At 34.5% G+C, this 16,672-nt stretch overlaps 1 protein-coding gene across 1 annotated transcript; it reads left to right on the top strand.

The window, feature by feature from the left end:
- The first annotated feature begins 3,527 nt into the window (after positions 1-3,527).
- LOC106378802 lies at positions 3,528-10,009 on the top strand. Its single transcript, XM_022694615.2, has 5 exons — positions 3,528-3,813; positions 3,970-8,827; positions 8,896-9,334; positions 9,404-9,559; positions 9,636-10,009. The coding sequence occupies exons 3-5, from the start codon at positions 8,942-8,944 to the stop codon at positions 9,801-9,803; spliced, it is 717 nt and encodes a 238-aa protein (XP_022550336.1). The 5' UTR covers positions 3,528-3,813; positions 3,970-8,827; positions 8,896-8,941; the 3' UTR covers positions 9,804-10,009.
- Positions 10,010-16,672: the final 6,663 nt, after the last annotated feature.

Genomic DNA, 16,672 nt, shown 5'->3' with positions numbered 1-16,672 from the left:
TTTTTAGCTTTTTTTTAATATACTTGAAAAAATTTGCAAGGAAATTTTTTTTTTTGCAAATCTATTGCAATTTTGCGAAGAAAAATATTCTTTTGCAAATTTGCGACGGAAATTATTTTCTCGCAGATTTGCAAGGATATTGCGAGCGTTTTTTATTTGCGACGAGCGATTTGCAACGGAATGCGTTCCCTTGCAATAATTTCACAAATGGCGATTTGCAACGGAATTGAGATGCTTATTTCTCTTGCAACAGACTTGTTTTCTTTTGCAGTGGAAAGACCAAATAAATACAATTGATTCTGTTTTATAAGCCAACCAGTTATAACGTACGGTGTCGGTAGCTCGAACTTTAATATGTTTGTATTTGCTTCTATTGTCATTTATGCTTTTGAATTTCTGTTGTTAATTCTATGAAAATGTACTCTATTCAAGGAGTATAAATTTGAAGAGTGGTTCAATATTTCACGTAAACTTATTCCTTTTAGCTGTTTTTAGGATTTGTTTTAACTTTTAAATATTGTATTGCAAACTGACAATAGATCTTGATTAACACTTTTAAACTGACACTAATTTATATTCGGAAACTTTAAAAGTCTCTTTCTTGGATTTACGACAGGGCAAAATATCCAAATACCAAAAATAAACTGAACCCGACAAAAACAATTATACCAAATTTAAACTAAAATTGGTAAGATGTCCAAATTGGTCTAAAATTTTGGTATCAACATAATCCGAATCCGATCTGAACTAAAGTATTTTAGATATCTAAATATATCCAAATCATAATTATATATTTAAATATATTATTATTTTATATCTAATATCTAAAAATATTTAAAATAATCAAAATAGCCAAAATAAAAAAAAATTGAAATTATCCAAAATATTTGAAGATAGTTAAAGAAAATATCCAAAAAACACAAAACACTGCAAATACTTTAAATACCTACTGATTCTCTATTTAAATACCTAAACTGAGCCAATGATCATGATACTTTTAGTTATTTAGAGCATCTTTAACTATAGACTCTAAGAGAAGTTTTCCATTAAAAAATAAATAATAACAAAAATGGGAAAGGACATGAACAAAAGTTCTCTTTTCAAAGTTTTTAAGAAATTTCTTAGAACTTCAGAAGACATATCTCACTCAAGTAACATGAAATAGATGTTTTGATTGGTTTAAAAAATAAAAAGTTAATAATACTATTTTTTCTTTTAGAAACTTTCACACCAGTGGAGCTGCTCTTAACATATATTATTCAGATTTATATATTATGTGTTTTTTTGGTGTTGGATTTTTAAAAAATAGGGTATGTTAGGATTTTTTTTTTATATAATTTAAATGAATATCCGGACGCTAATTAAACTCACAACGATCCGATCCGAACCTAAATCAAAATTTAATATATTCGAATGAGTTTTAAATTTTTTGACTCGGAAAACTAAAACCTAAATATACTTGAACCAAACCCAAAAGCCCACTTTTACTTGATACCCCGCTTCAAAAATTTTACTTGTTCACCCACGAGACACGTTCAATGGATTGCAATGTTTTAAACAGCTATACATTGAATAATGGAATAAACAGAAATGGGATAAAAAAAATTGAAGAAAGTTTCATTTTAAACTTGATTTTCCCTTAAAGAAATTTATTAGATGTCTCTTTCGTAAAACTATTTATTCAAATTTAATACAAAAGATTTACTATGTAATTTGTCTTTTTTTTTATGTAAATGGTGTACTATGTATTCAACCCAAATGTAAAATTTTACCCAAAGAAAACAAAGACGAACAGAGCTATTTAATTAAAATTTTGAGTAATTTCGAAGTAAGAAACTAGTGTAACGGTCAATGTAAAATAAAATACAGACTGTCGCGCGTGACCTGACACTTACAATTGAATGCAATTTCCACTCGACTTCAAAATAGTTATTCAAGTCAAAATTCATCAAACAAGTTAAAAAAAAAAAAGTAGTCAATTTCTACTTCGAAATAAACTTTCGATTAATAGTTTTCAGAATTTTTCTTCGATTCACCCCCGTAAACATCACCACCCCTGGGGTTCACTAACACGCTGATTCATCAAACAATAATATTTTGTTATCTCATATTTTATATTAAAAAAAAACAAAATAATAAGTATTTGCTAAATTATATTATGTTTTAAAGATAAAAAGGTAAAAATAAATAAATAAAATTAGTTGCTAATTTTTTTTAAAAAAATATTTATAACGCCACCACTAAAACACTAAATCCTAAATACTAAATCATAAACTTTTGATAAACTCTAAACTCTCGAATAAACTCTAAATTTTTGGATAAACCATAAACCTTAGAGTTTAGGCTTTATTCAAAAGTTTCCACTTTAGGATTAAGGGTTTATTGTTTATGATTTAAAATTTAAAATTTATCCAATGTTTAAGATTTATCCAAGAGTTTAAGATTTACCTAAAAATTTAGGGTTTAATATTTAGGATTCATTGTTTTACTCACGGCGTTACATTTTTTTTTGTAGCAACTATTATTTTTTATTTATTTGTACTTTTTTTAATTTTAAAACATAATACTTAGCAAATACTAATTATTTTGTTTCTTTAAAACAAATATAAAATATAAATTAACAAAATACTATTGGTTGGTGAAATTAAGATCCGAGGAAAAACTTACTTTTTAACTACAGTTACAGCTACAGTTCTACTTCAACACTAATTCAAGGACACTCGTAATGACATAACACATGATACTAGTATATTTCAACAATGAAATATTAATAGCTTAATAATAATTTCTTGATAATACTATTTAAGCCTGAGTATAATATCCGTAACCCGAAATCCGAACCGAACCCGAATCGAAAAACTCGATCTGTATCCAGTCTAAAATGTGAAAAATATCCGAATGAATCTTGTAAGGTGGTACAAAACATATCCGAACCCGAAATGTTATTAACCGAACCCGAACGGGTAACCCGAAAAACCGAAAAAACTGAAAAATCCAAAAAAAAATCCGAAGAAACCAATCCGAATGTCCAAAATAATATACAATATAATTATATGAAACATGAATATATACTTCAAATATTCAATTTCATATTTATTTTGATATGTTATCTAACAATAAGTATTTAAAATTTAAATAACTACCTTAAATACTTAATTATATATAAATAAATATATATTTTTTATGTTTTAATTTTAAATTTTAGATTTTATTTTGGGTATATCCGAACCGATGCTATATAACCCGAATCCGAAAGATATATTATTACTTTATGGGTTCTATGATGTGATACAAAACCGATCCGAACCCAATGTGTTATATCCGAACCCGACCGTACTTGCAAATTTACTAAAATGGAACCTAAAAAGTATTATAAAAGAGAACCGAAATCCGAAAAACCTTATCCGAACGCCAACAGATACCCGAACTCTCATGCGTAATACTATCGAATATGGGGACGAAAGCCAAACTAGAACTTGATAAGAACAGAAAAACAATTAATTAGTATTAGTCTGTGATTAATGAGCGAAGAAGAAAAAGACAGTCCCCATGGTTTAATGTCAGTGGCTCGACTTTCCACGAGGTTGAAACTTTATAATTTTATACAAAATCTCTCTGCTCAGACCCTTAAAATGCTAATCTCTTTTGGCCTACTTCTTCTTCTTCTTCTTCCTTGTCAGATTCTCTGTAGAAAATCCATGAATCCATCTCCTCCCCCTATCTAAAGCTCCCTCTTCTTCTCTTCTAACGTTTGCTCTGTTTCAGAAGCTTCCAGAAGCATCAATGGCGGAGTTCATCTGTTTATACGGAAAGGTCCTCTCTTTCTACCTTCTTTAATGATTTAAGCTTCTGGGTTTCTCTGCATGTTTGTTTTATCAACTGAATCAACCTTCTCTTTATCTTCATAACATATGAAATTGTTGAATTAGGGTTTAGCATATTCTCAGGTTTTGATGTTTGACGTTACAGGACAGTGCAGCGATTGTAATAAAGCAACCAAAGAGATCACCTCTGTTCCTAAGAATGATAGTTTTGGTGTTTGCAATGGTCTGTGTAAAGTAGCTCGAACACACACACGATTATAAAGAACTTGCTCTCTTTATTGAATGCCTTAGAAAATATGCTCAAAACTAAAACACTCCTCTATCGTTATATCAATACCACAACTCGGTATGTATATATATATTAGAGTAGATTTCCTTTTCCTAATAGTTATAGATAACTCCTAAGACTACTAGGTTTATCTTAAGCTTGTCTTATCCTTATCCAACTTGATAAAGGATATCTTGAGCTTCAAGCTATCAAAGCTTACCCAACATTCTCCTTCTTGAGCTTTGAATCCTTCTTAGACAAGTCTTGAACTCCTATCAAGTCTCTCATCTCAACGAACATGATTCTTGCCAAAGCTTTCGTGAGGATGTCGGCCTTTTGTAATGTTCCTGGTACATGCTCGACGTCGACGAGCTCTCTCTCAATGCATTCTCGAATGAAATGGTACCGTTTATGTATGTGCTTGCTCTTGCCGTGAAAAACAGGGTTCTTGGTAAGCTCTATAGCCGACTTGTTATCAATCTTGATAAGGACTCTTTCTACCTTCCAGCCCGTGATCTCGCTTAGAAGGTCTTGGAGCCATATGGCCTGGCGTGCTGCTTCAGTTGCGGCCATAAACTCTGCCTCGCACGATGAGAGTGCAACTGTGTTCTGTTTCTGTGAACACCAAGTGATCGGTGAGGTTCCAAAGTAAAACATGTGACCCGTGGTGCTTCTTCCATCGTCTTGGTCTATGTTGTGACTGCTATCACTATAGCCAGTCAGTTTCTTTGTCCCTTCTCGTTTGTATTTTAGCCCATATGCAGAAGTTCCTTGTAGATATCTCATAATTTGCTTCATGATGTCGCCATGTGACTTTCGAGGCCTTTGCATGTAACGACTAGCCACACTGACTGAGAACGCAAGGTCCGGTCGTGTGTGAAGTAAATATCGTAAACATCCCACGTTTCTTCTGTATTTCGTTGCGTCTATCTCTTCTTCTTCTTCAGCTTTTGAAACCTTCAGACCAAACTCCATTGGTATCTTGGTCGCATTACATGTTTCTAAGCCGACTTCTTGTAGAACCTTTCTTGCGTATGCTTCTTGCTTAAGTTCTATTCCATCATTACCTTGATGAACTTCTATCCCAAGATAATAGGTGAGCTTCCCTAGGTCAGACATCTCAAACTTCGATGACATCCCTTTCTTGAACTCATTTATAGTATTGATGCTGTTTCCGGTTATAAAAAGATCGTCTACGTATATCGCAACGATAAGGATCGCATCCTTTTGTTCTTTGCGGTACACGGCATTCTCCTTTGAGCATCGAGTGAACTTCATTCCTTTTAGCACTTGATCTAGCTTAGTATTCCAAGCTCGTGGAGCTTGTTTTAACCCATATAAAGCTTTTGATAACTTGTAGACCTTCTTCTCCTTGCCTTTAGTTTCAAAACCTTCAGGCTGTTCAACGTACACATCTTCCTTTAGCTCACCGTATAGGAAAGCTGTCTTGACGTCTAAGTGATGGATTTGCCACCCGTGTGACGCTGCTAGAGCACTTAGAAGTCTTATGGTTTCAAGTCTTGCAACCGGTGCGAAAACTTCATCGTAGTCGAGGCCTGATTCTTGTACGTACCCTTTAGCTACAAGCCTAGCTTTAAACTTCTTGATAGTACCATCAGCATTCCTTTTGATTTTGAAAATCCACTTGAGACCAATTACCTTAGCTCCTATCGGTCTATCAACAAGATACCATGTCTTGTTCTTGTTGATTGAGTCTATTTCTTCTCCACAAGCATCAGTCCACTTTGACCACCCTTTTGCTTCTCGGTAGGTCCTTGGTTCGTCGTTTATGGACAGAAGAAGACTCTCGATGTCTAGTTCTGCTTGTAGAACATAATCATCTAGGTACCGAGGTTTGTTGCTTTGTCGTGTTGATTGCCGTGTTGGTTGTTGTTGAGGTTGAGGTTGAACATCTTGATCAATATCGTTCTCTTGATCTTCGTTTTGTTCATTGTGCTGATCGTTGTTCTCTTGTTGTTGATCTTCACCATCGTTGATCACAACCGGTCCTTGTCCTGCATCAATGACTTCTCCCCACTTCATCTGGAACATGCCTGGATCTCGCGTTGCCCCAGTGTCTTTATTCCAATTCCAGCCTTTCTTTTCATCAAACACGACATCACGGTTTACTACAATTCTTCGTGTTTCCGGATTGTAAAGCCTATAAGCTTTGGATCCTGGCTCTGTTCCAAGATGAACCAAAACCAACGATCTGTCGTCTAGCTTCTTGAGCATTGCACTGTCTATCTTTGCATATGCTAAGCAACCGAAAACCCTTATATGGTTTAGGTTTGGTTTCTTTATCCGCAAGCTTTCGTATGGCGTCATGTTCTTAAGAGCTCTCGTTGGTACTCTGTTGATAATATAGGTTGAATGTCGAACTGCTTCGCCCCATAGGTAGTTTGGTACCTTCATTGCCTTAAGGATGCTCCGTGTCATCTCCATCAACGTCCTGTTCCTCCTTTCCACCACACCGTTTTGCTGTGGTGTGTATGGTGCCGTAAGGTGTCTTTTGATGCCGTTGTTGTCGCAGAAATCTTTGAACTCTAATGACGTGAACTCACCTCCTCGATCAGTTCTTAGAGTCATGATTCTTGTGTTTAGATCTCTCTCCACTAGCTCTTTAAACGCCTTGAATCTACTGAATGCATCGCTCTTTTCTTTCATCAAGATAGACCACATGTATCTCGAGAAGTCGTCTATTATCACAAATATGTATTTGTTATTTGCGATGGTAGATGGCGTAATAGGGCCACACAGATCAGCATGTAGTAGTTCCAATGGTTTTGAAGCTCGGAATGTAGCTGATTTTGGGAAGGTTTGTCGAGTTTGCTTGCCCACCAAGCAAGACTCGCAAAGTCTTTTCTCGTCTTCTATCTTAGGTAAACCTTGCACCATCTCTTGTTGGGACATCAACTTTATTGTTTTAAAGCTTACATGTCCTAACCTTGCATGCCACTTCCACGTTTCATCTTCTAGCTTTAGATTTAGGCACATAGGCTTGCCGATCTTGAGTTTTATCTTGTACAATCTGTTTAGTGATCTGGTTACTTTAACCAATAATCTCCCGTTTGGATCGTGTACCGTTAGGTAGTCTAGTCTCATCCTTACGTCGCATCCCACTTCCGTAGCTTGTCCTAGACTTAGGATGTTGCTCTTGAGATCAGGAATGTAGTATATGTTTGTAACTAGCTTTTGTTCTCCGGTTTTTCCTTGAAATATGATTGATCCTTTGCCTTCTATGTTGACATGCGAATCATCTCCAAATTTCACTTTGCCTTTGATATTGCGATTAAGTTCTGAAAAATATGACACATTCCCTGTCATATGATTACTGGCTCCGTTGTCTAAGTACCAAATATCTTCTTCTCCTTTCTTGGTTTCGTATTTCTTTGGCACCAAGTTTTCTTCGTTTAAAAATACAATCTCGTGCATGTAAAGGGATGGATCAGCTTCTTCTGTCTCCACTTTGTTTGCCTCTTGTATCTTTTGGAGTCTCTCAGGACATACGGATGCAAAGTGGCCATTCTTATCACATCGGAAACAAACAATCTTTGATCTGTCCTTCTTCTCCTTTTCTTGACTTTGAGTTTGATTATTTGTTGTGTCTTGTGAGTTTCCTCTGCCCCTTCCTCGTCCTCTGTATCCTCTTCCTCCACGACCACGGCCTCTTCCTCGAGCTCCATTGTTTTGATATGAATCTGAATATAAGAGCTTTCCTTGTGTATCTTGATCGTCATCAAGAATTCTTTCTTCATAAGCTTTCAATCTCCCGATTATATCTTCAAACGGAGTAGTATTTAAATCCAAAATTTGCTCGAGAGATGCTGTGATCTGTATGTACTTGCTCCTTGGTAGACTATTTAAGAATTTCTTCACTAGAATATTTTCTTCAATGATCTTTCCAAGTGCCGCTGATTTAGACGCCATCTCTGATAACTTCCCCGAGAAGCTATCTATTGTGTCTGAATCTTTCATCTTGATCCTGTCGAACTCAGTCATGAGGGTTTGTAGACGTGCTTCTTTGACACGATCAGCTCCTACGTTGCGTGCTTTGACCGCGTCCCATATCCCTTTGGAAGTCTCTTGCTCGCCAACTTGCAGTATCATAGACTCCGGGATTGCTTGAAACAATAAGCCAATTGCGATATTGTTCTTGTCTATATCCTCCATACCAGGTTCGATGGTTTCCCAAACCTTATAGATCTTCAATAAGACTTTCATCCTCATGCTCCATACCGTATAGTTTGTAGCGTTCAGTATGGGGCATTGGATTGTTGGTGGTGTGAATTCCTTAGTGCGTATAATGGTGTTGTCGTCTCCCATGATTGTAACCTAACGCTCTGATACCAAATAAAGTAGCTCGAACACACACACGATTATAAAGAACTTGCTCTCTTTATTGAATGCCTTAGAAAATATGCTCAAAACTAAAACACTCCTCTATCGTTATATCAATACCACAACTCGGTATGTATATATATATTAGAGTAGATTTCCTTTTCCTAATAGTTATAGATAACTCCTAAGACTACTAGGTTTATCTTAAGCTTGTCTTATCCTTATCCAACTTGATAAAGGATATCTTGAGCTTCAAGCTATCAAAGCTTACCCAACACTGTGGTCTCTACATTTCCTCCGTCTGCTTAAAACAGTTCAGTTTCCAAACCTCACAACTTGTCCCAACTCCTATCACTACTCGGATTCATTACCCAAAGCCACAGACTTTCAATAGGTAACAACAACTCTTTGTTCTGTTTCTTTCTTTGTTTGTCTATTCACTTTCTTTCTTTTTGAAAACAGATCTGAATGTGGGCACAATCCAGTGAGGTTCTTTGCGATACTCTCAATGCAAAGATCAGGAAGCGGCTGGTTCGAAACGTTGTTAAACAGTCACGACAACGTGAGTTCCAACGGAGAGATCTTCTCGGTTTTGGACCGGAGAAGGAACGTTTCTTCAATCGTTAAGACTCTTGATAGAGTTTATAATCTGGATTGGTTTACGAGCGCTTCGAAGAACGAGTGCTCTGCTGCGATTGGGTTCAAATGGATGCTTAACCAGGGTTTGTTGGATAACCACCAAGAGATTGTTGATTACTTTAACCGGAGAGGCGTCTCCGCTATATTTTTATTCAGAAGGAATCCTCTGAGGAGAATGGTTTCTGTGTTGGCTAATTCTTATGATCGCTACGCTAAGCTTTTGAATGGAACACACAAGTCTCATGTTCATTCTCCTGAAGAGGTTAAAACAAATCTTTTGATTTTTTTTGTTTTGGATTCTTGATTTTGAAATAGTTTCTTGGTACTGCAGGCAGATGCACTTTCTAGGTACAAACCTGTAATCAACTCAACATCGTTGATCCATGATTTGCATGAAACAGAGAGTTTAGCTGCAAAGGCATTGGAATATTTCAATACCACTCGTCATATGGTTGTATTCTATGAAGATCTCATAACAAATCGAACGGTGAGGTTTCATAACAATCAAAGATTGAAAACTGATATATGTTTTGCTTAACTTCTTTTTGGGGTGTTTGATGCAGAGACTGGAACAAGTTCAAGAGTTTTTGAACATTCCTGTGAAGAATTTGTCGAGCAGACAGGTGAAAATACATAGAGGGGATTTGTCAGATCACATCAAGAACTGGGAAGATATAAACAAGACGTTGAATGGGACTGAGTATGAGAAGTTTCTACGAGCAGATTACTAAGTGTTTTTTTTTTCTTTTAATTATGCCATGACTCTTTTCTTCTACGTTTAATTAAAGGTTTTGCAAAATGCAAAATGCAAAATAGGGGGTCTTTCTTGTTTTGGAACTTATATATTAGCAACTGGCTTGTATAGGGGACTGGAAGATGTTTGCTTTTGGAGTTAATTGCTCCCTTTTAGAGATCAACGTGAAAATTCTTTCTTAAATGTTCTTAGTAAGACACTTATTTTCATGGTTGAAATGGGTCTCTAAAAAGGCCCAGCAAACCATCAAGAATCCTGTTTTTTAAGATGCTAATTTTGTGGCCTTGATATAATTCATGTTGGGCCTCTTCTCGTCGACAAAAAGATTAATCATGGTGGAGAAATAAATGTTCTCATGCCTACACAATTACCATTCCAAATTTATTTTTTCTAGTTTTTTCTTATAAAATAGTAGCATTCTATAATAAAAATGTGTATCACCAACATATTATTTTATTTTTCCCTATTTTTGCTCAATATATTTTATTTTAATTTTACAACTAATAGTTTTTATTTATGAAAGTCAAAAATTAACTCCATTTATTTTAACTTTTACTATATTTACTTAAAATTATGATGTTATCTAAACTATAGATTTTCTTAAAATATTTTTATGTTAATAAATAATTTAACTCTAATTTTTTATAAAATATATACTTCTCAAAAATATTTATTTAGTTATAATAATAAAAAAATAAGTTAATGCATCATTTTAAAAATAAAAATATGTCTTTATGATAGAGAAATAACATTTTTCTCTAAATATAAAAGAACAAAAGCAATCTCTATTGTAAGAAAGAAACATACAGCAATTGGTGGAAATGCTTACATTCATTTTCTTTGCCATTTTAGCCTAATGGCCTATTAACAACTTGTTCAACGCCCACATGGGAGGTGGTGAAGATTGTAATTATAATCATATCATAGAAATAGGTTTTTTATTCTGTAATGATGGTTGTCTTCTTTATTATTGTGAAAAGATATCTTTAAAAGAAAACAAATCAAGATTGTGCCTACTGATTAATCAGAGAGAATAATATCTTTACTTTCATTCGAAAGATTCACTTTAGGAGAGGAAGAAACAAAAGAAGCTTCGAAATGATATAACTAAATGAAAAAGTGCTTGTGGCAAAGACCAAAAGAAAGGGGGAAAAGCAAGAGTGAAGGCCTTTGAACCGCTAAAACTCTGAGACGGACCAACTGTAAGGTTGGAAAGTTGATGAAAACAGCCTGTGGGGGTGTTACAAATGTATGATACTGACATGTGATTCCTTGTAAAACGATGATTTCATGAAGTTTCAACGGAACAGTAACTTTTTTCTATGGTTATGTAAATGAGAAATGTATTACGCATTGAAACTTTAATGTGATTTGAAATTAAACCACATCTAGAAATTATAAATGGATCCATTATAGTTAAGACACACACATATATCATTAGCAGAATCGCGACAACGTTAAACAAGAATGTTGCTATGTGCCTATGTTCCAATATTTATACCACGTGACTATTTTTCTTTCTTTTTAACTAAGCTTGCTTGAATCTAGATTAAGTAATATATAGTCTATAGACCTCCGTAGAACTTAGAGCATGTTTATTCTAGGTCTTTTAGGTTGGGTCTGTTAGCAAAATATAAGATACGGTTTCTTAACTTTTAACTAAAAAAGTTAGAAGACGTCTAATATATCTCTATATAAGAGACGTCTCTTAACTTTCTTAGTTAAAAGATAAGAGACCGTATCTTATATTACGTTAAGAGACCCAACCTAAAATACCTGCGATAAATATGTTCTTAGTGCATGAATCCCCTAGAACTTAGTGCCTGAGTCCCTGACGCCACACTATCGTTTTATATCGATAGCCTTGATGACGAACAACGTTCATTAAATATATATACATATATATATAGTTCACGTAAACGAATATATTGTATATGTTTCTGGCATATTTATCTCTCTTATATCCCGAACTAATGAATCAAGTAATTCATTTTTATCTTGCATAGTACAGAGAACCCCAATTCCACGATTTCCAATAGATAAACAAAATGTTTCAGGGGAAAAGAGAAGAAGGAGATTTTTCTCAAAAAGGGAAAAAAAGAAGAGAAGAAGATAATCTTACGTAATTTCTTTTACAAAACCCTTCCATTATTTCTGACTTCCTAGCTATAGACCCGTACATAATGACCAAATTTTTTTTCTAGTTTTATTTGTTGTGAAATAAGTAATGCCTAGTTTACAAATATAATTTTTTTTTTCTTCTTAATCTTCAAAACTCGATGTCTATATTTTTCTCCTCTTTTTTTTTTTGGTCAAACATCTTTCTCTCCTCTTTCCTTAATGTTTTTCATAGTGTTGTTTCTAGATGACAAATAATTAATAACTAGTTTTAAATGAGCTAGCGGAGGGTATGGTTTCCTATTCAAAAACGGGGAGGTTTTGAAACATTATAAATATAAGACATAAGATTGTAATTTTATTTGTTGACAGAATTAATCAAACAAGAATCTTGAACGGCTGGACGTTTTGTCTCATATGATTTACAAGTTCCACATGAATTCACCACATGTAAGATTTCACATATTTACGATTCAGCATAAACTATTTAAATTCTAAGAATGGCAGATATATAAATATTAACATTTTAAATCTTCAGTCTTGCGTTTAAATACAAATTAAAGAAAGCAATATTTTTTGTAATTGTATTTGATTGTGTGTATAAATAGAAGCCTGGCCAGTGGAGTCTACGGTGAGTTCCTTTATCTGACTTCCTTGTGTGCAGGAGCCAACCAAAAGCTTTCTTTCACTTTCAACATGTCATCTCAGCATATTTATCACTTTTATACAACTACACCCCTTTTATTTCCGCAATCCCAAGTGTGTATATATTTATATGCATGCGCAGTCTTCTACATTACTGTAATGCTTTTTTGTTATGCTTTTATTTTGAAGACATATATAAAATAGGTGATTGTTCGAGCTGAAGTGGACGATTATAACGCACTACACATTCATACGATTTACAAACTGCAAAAATATGTATTTTGTCATAATATATCAATCTATATACTTATATATATTAAAATGAATTATGATGCTGATTATCATACCTTCTTCAAATCTTATTTCTTTATGTCCTCCAAAAATGCTCAAACTTGAGTAGATTGAATAGAAATACGCCTAGGAATCAAAACTTTGAGAAGTACGAGATGTGATGCCCAGTTAAGTAAGTATATGCTTCAATAGTAACAATATTGACTAAATTCTTAAATAAACATGATATACAGTCTTTTAATATGTTGTTATGTCCTACATTGGTTCGGCGAAAACGAAAAACAAATATAAGTGAGTGGTGAGTGACTGGTAGGGGCCATATAGTGGTTTTGTTGATGGTGATGGTGCCTTTGACATTGTTCTAGTGAATCTGTTGACCACTTTGTTTTTTTTTCTTCTATATATTGATTTAGTTTTTATTCCCTCTTTAAATTTGTGTGTCTTGTCATTATTATTTAATTTGGAAAATATCTTTCTTGGAAGCATGGCGGCGTTGTCGGACACATACGAGTTGAAAATTTTAACAATAACATCCACATACACGTATAATATAGCGATTTTTGCCCCCTCAATTGAAGACTGGCATCTATATTTTCCATATTACATACACAATCAATGTTTAGAAACAACTCTTTAACATTTTTGGTCATGAGATTCAGTTAAAAGCAATGTTGTATCTGTGACTAGAGGTCGGACAAGTAAACCCAATAACCCAGTTAATATCCAATTTGGCTACAATGCTAAACACACTAACTAAGAACTTAGTACAACTCAGAAAACTCAACAAACTCTGTATTGATCTGATATTATTGGTTGAACTGATATGTAGTTTAAAATATTGATTAAACTTTCTGAATTTGTTTTGTCGTATATACTGTAAGAGTAAGATATGTCATTTGTTATCTTTTAAAATTTGCTAATAAAAACTGGACAATGCAACGACCAACAATAAGATAGACAATAAATTATTGTAAACAATATTGCCTGTCTTGAAGGAAATTTAAAATATTGGTAGATTTCTATTTCTGTTGAAGGTGAAGTATACAATATCACACAATATGAAGGCTGATCACTGCGAAGTCTTTTCATACAACAACACAAAAATTTGATGGGAGCCAACCTTTTTAGTTTGTATTAGGGATGGGGGGGGGGGGGGGGGGGGGGGGGGGGTGGGTGGTAGATGAAGATCTTGCATTTGTGAGTGTGACTGAGATCATCTTAGGCTTACGATGTAAAGATATAACATATATTGAGAAATCTCAACAGTATGCAATATATAGTCAAACATACATAGAATCGTATTATATTCGACCTTTAAAAGGGGATAAAAGTCAATTAAGAATATCTTTTGTCAAATCATTAGTATTCTTTAAAATCGTGTGAAATTGTGTAACCTTGTGTGTAAACTTGTGCATTTCCGTGGCGTCCAAAGGGCGGCTTTTCTTAGCCTTTGATTTCATTCCAAAACAACCAATGTACCGATTAATTTAGATTATTAATATAACTTACAAAGCAAATGTAATCATTTCCATTATATATTCAACAATGGAGCACTATAAGAGGCTTTTGTAATATTGTATACTTCACCTTCAACAGGAATAGCCATCGACCAACATTTGGAATCTCCTTTTAAGACGGGCAATATTCATCGTTCATTGCTAGTCTATTATAGCATTTTTTTATTGAGTTATTCTTGGGTTCACCCCCTAGAATGAATCTTTAGGTTCACCAACATATATAATTTCATTATTTCAAATTTGATATCTTTTAAAAAAAGAAACAAAATATTGTCAATATATTATGTTTTTAACATAAAAAAGTAAAAAAAAAAATAGTAGTTACAGAAAAAAAAATTAAAAAAAAAATATTTTTAACGCAACAAAACACTAAACCCTAAATCCTAATCCCTAAGACCATGATTATTGGGGGTTCTTAGGGTGAGATTCTTATCGGAATATAAGAATCTGTCTCTTAACTTTTAACTACAAAAGCTAAGAACCAGCTCTTAAATAAGAGTTTTAAGAGCCGGTTCTTAGCTTTTGTAGTTAAAAGTTAAGAGACGGGTTCTTATATTCCGCTAAGAACTTCACCCTAAGAACCCCCTAATAATCATGCTCTAAACTCTAAACCCCTGGGTAAACTGTAAACCTTTGGATAAATCCTAAACCATTGGATAAATCATAAATTCTAAATAAAAACACTAAACACTAAAACCCTAAACCCTGAACCTTAAATCCTAAACCCTTGAGTGTTTTAGTGTTTAGTGATTTTGAGTTAGAGTTTAAGATTTATCCAAGGGTTTAGAGTTTACCTAAGGGTTTAAGGTTTAGGGATTATGATTAAGGGATTATTGTTTTCGCTAACGAGGTTAAAAATATTTTTTTTTGTAATTACTACTAGTTTTTTATTGATTTCTTTTTACTTTTTAATTTTAAAAACATAATATAATTTGACAATATTTTGTTTTCCTATTTAAAAAATATCGAATGTAAAATAACACAATCCTATTGGTTGGTGAACGTAGAGGTAAACCCTTAGGGGATGAACCCAAGAATAAATCTTTCTTATTTTAGTTTACACGAGCCACAAAATACGAACGCGTGCCCCCACTTGTTTGTTTCAAAAGAAGAAAGAAATAATATATTATATATTTGCATGTGCGAATGGGAATTTCACACAAAATCGTATATTTTCTAATAATTACGTTTTGCTATAATAACACTTTAGTAAAAACGGCATACTCAACGTTTTCCATGGATTCTAAGATAAAAATGTATAGTTTGCTTTTATTATTTTTAAATATGTATAATATTTGTATAGTTTTACAATGAAAACAATAAAAATATTTGTTGAATGTTGGAGTCAAAACCGGTCACGACGGAATCAATGTCTGAAAGTTCCCGGAAAACCAACTCTCAATCGTTCCTTGAAAACTAGACATTCCCGAAAAACGGTTAATCAAGTAAAAGACGGTTTTTCGCGGATGCGAACCGAAGAGTGTCGAGAAGAGGATCAGTCTGGATGAGGTCTCGATCGTAAGCGAGGACCGTCTCAACCGAGGTCACCTCGCCCCTGCACGAGGACGACCCGCGCCGAGGTCACCTCGCCCATGGGCGAGGACGACCCGCGCCTAGGTCACCTCGCCCATGGGCGAGGACGACCCGCACCGAGGTCATCTCGCCCATGGACGAGGTCATCTCATCCTGTAACACAATCCTCGGGCCCTTGGAGACAATACCCATGTCTCGTCTCGCTTAGGATTATCAAAGAAAGACTTCGGGAAAAGCTATAAAAACTTGGTCGTCGAAATGGATTCCTGCCTGCCGTATAAAACGGCTATGGTTAGCTTGAACACCAGTTGCCTTAACTATACGGGGAATTGGAATCCTTTCGGAAAAACCAACGGCTGTTTCTTAGGAAAAATCGTAAAAACGTCTAAGTCCCAAAACGGCCCAAAAGGGGTCTGAACCGCGGCTAAACGGCCCACTTACGATTTTAGAACATGATTGAGCCTAAGGCTGATATGGCGGTCTATTTTTTATTCGCAGGAAGAGATAAATGTCAATTTTCCGAAGATAATCATGAAGGGTGACAAAAAATGCAAAAGGCCGTCTCGCGACGAATTCGGCCGAGGAAAATGTGCAAACCGACCTAGAGAGAGTATATAAGGAGGGCTTCAGGCGAGGAGTAAGATAGAGCTTTACCAGAGCAAACTTAATACTTAGAGCAATTTAGGCATTTTTCCGTTTTACTACCGAGCTGCGACTCGACTAGGTTAGAGCTTAGGTGGCT

The sequence above is a fragment of the Brassica napus genome, chromosome C8 (assembly GCF_020379485.1).
Source record: "Brassica napus cultivar Da-Ae chromosome C8, Da-Ae, whole genome shotgun sequence".
Classification (NCBI taxonomy): Eukaryota; Viridiplantae; Streptophyta; class Magnoliopsida; order Brassicales; family Brassicaceae; genus Brassica; species Brassica napus.
This window is presented reverse-complemented; position numbering and strand designations above follow the sequence as displayed.

What these genes read in the sequence shown, in the direction of transcription:
- LOC106378802 (XM_022694615.2), top strand. Translation starts at nt 8,942, where the DNA reads ATGCAAAGATCAGGAAGCGGCTGGTTCGAAACGTTGTTAAACAGTCAC. An exon ending in ATGTTCATTCTCCTGAAGAG is followed by an intron (nt 9,335 to 9,403) that starts GTTAAAACAAAT and finishes TTGGTACTGCAG; the next exon opens with GCAGATGCACTTTCTAGGTA. An exon ending in ATCTCATAACAAATCGAACG is followed by an intron (nt 9,560 to 9,635) that starts GTGAGGTTTCAT and finishes TGTTTGATGCAG; the next exon opens with AGACTGGAACAAGTTCAAGA.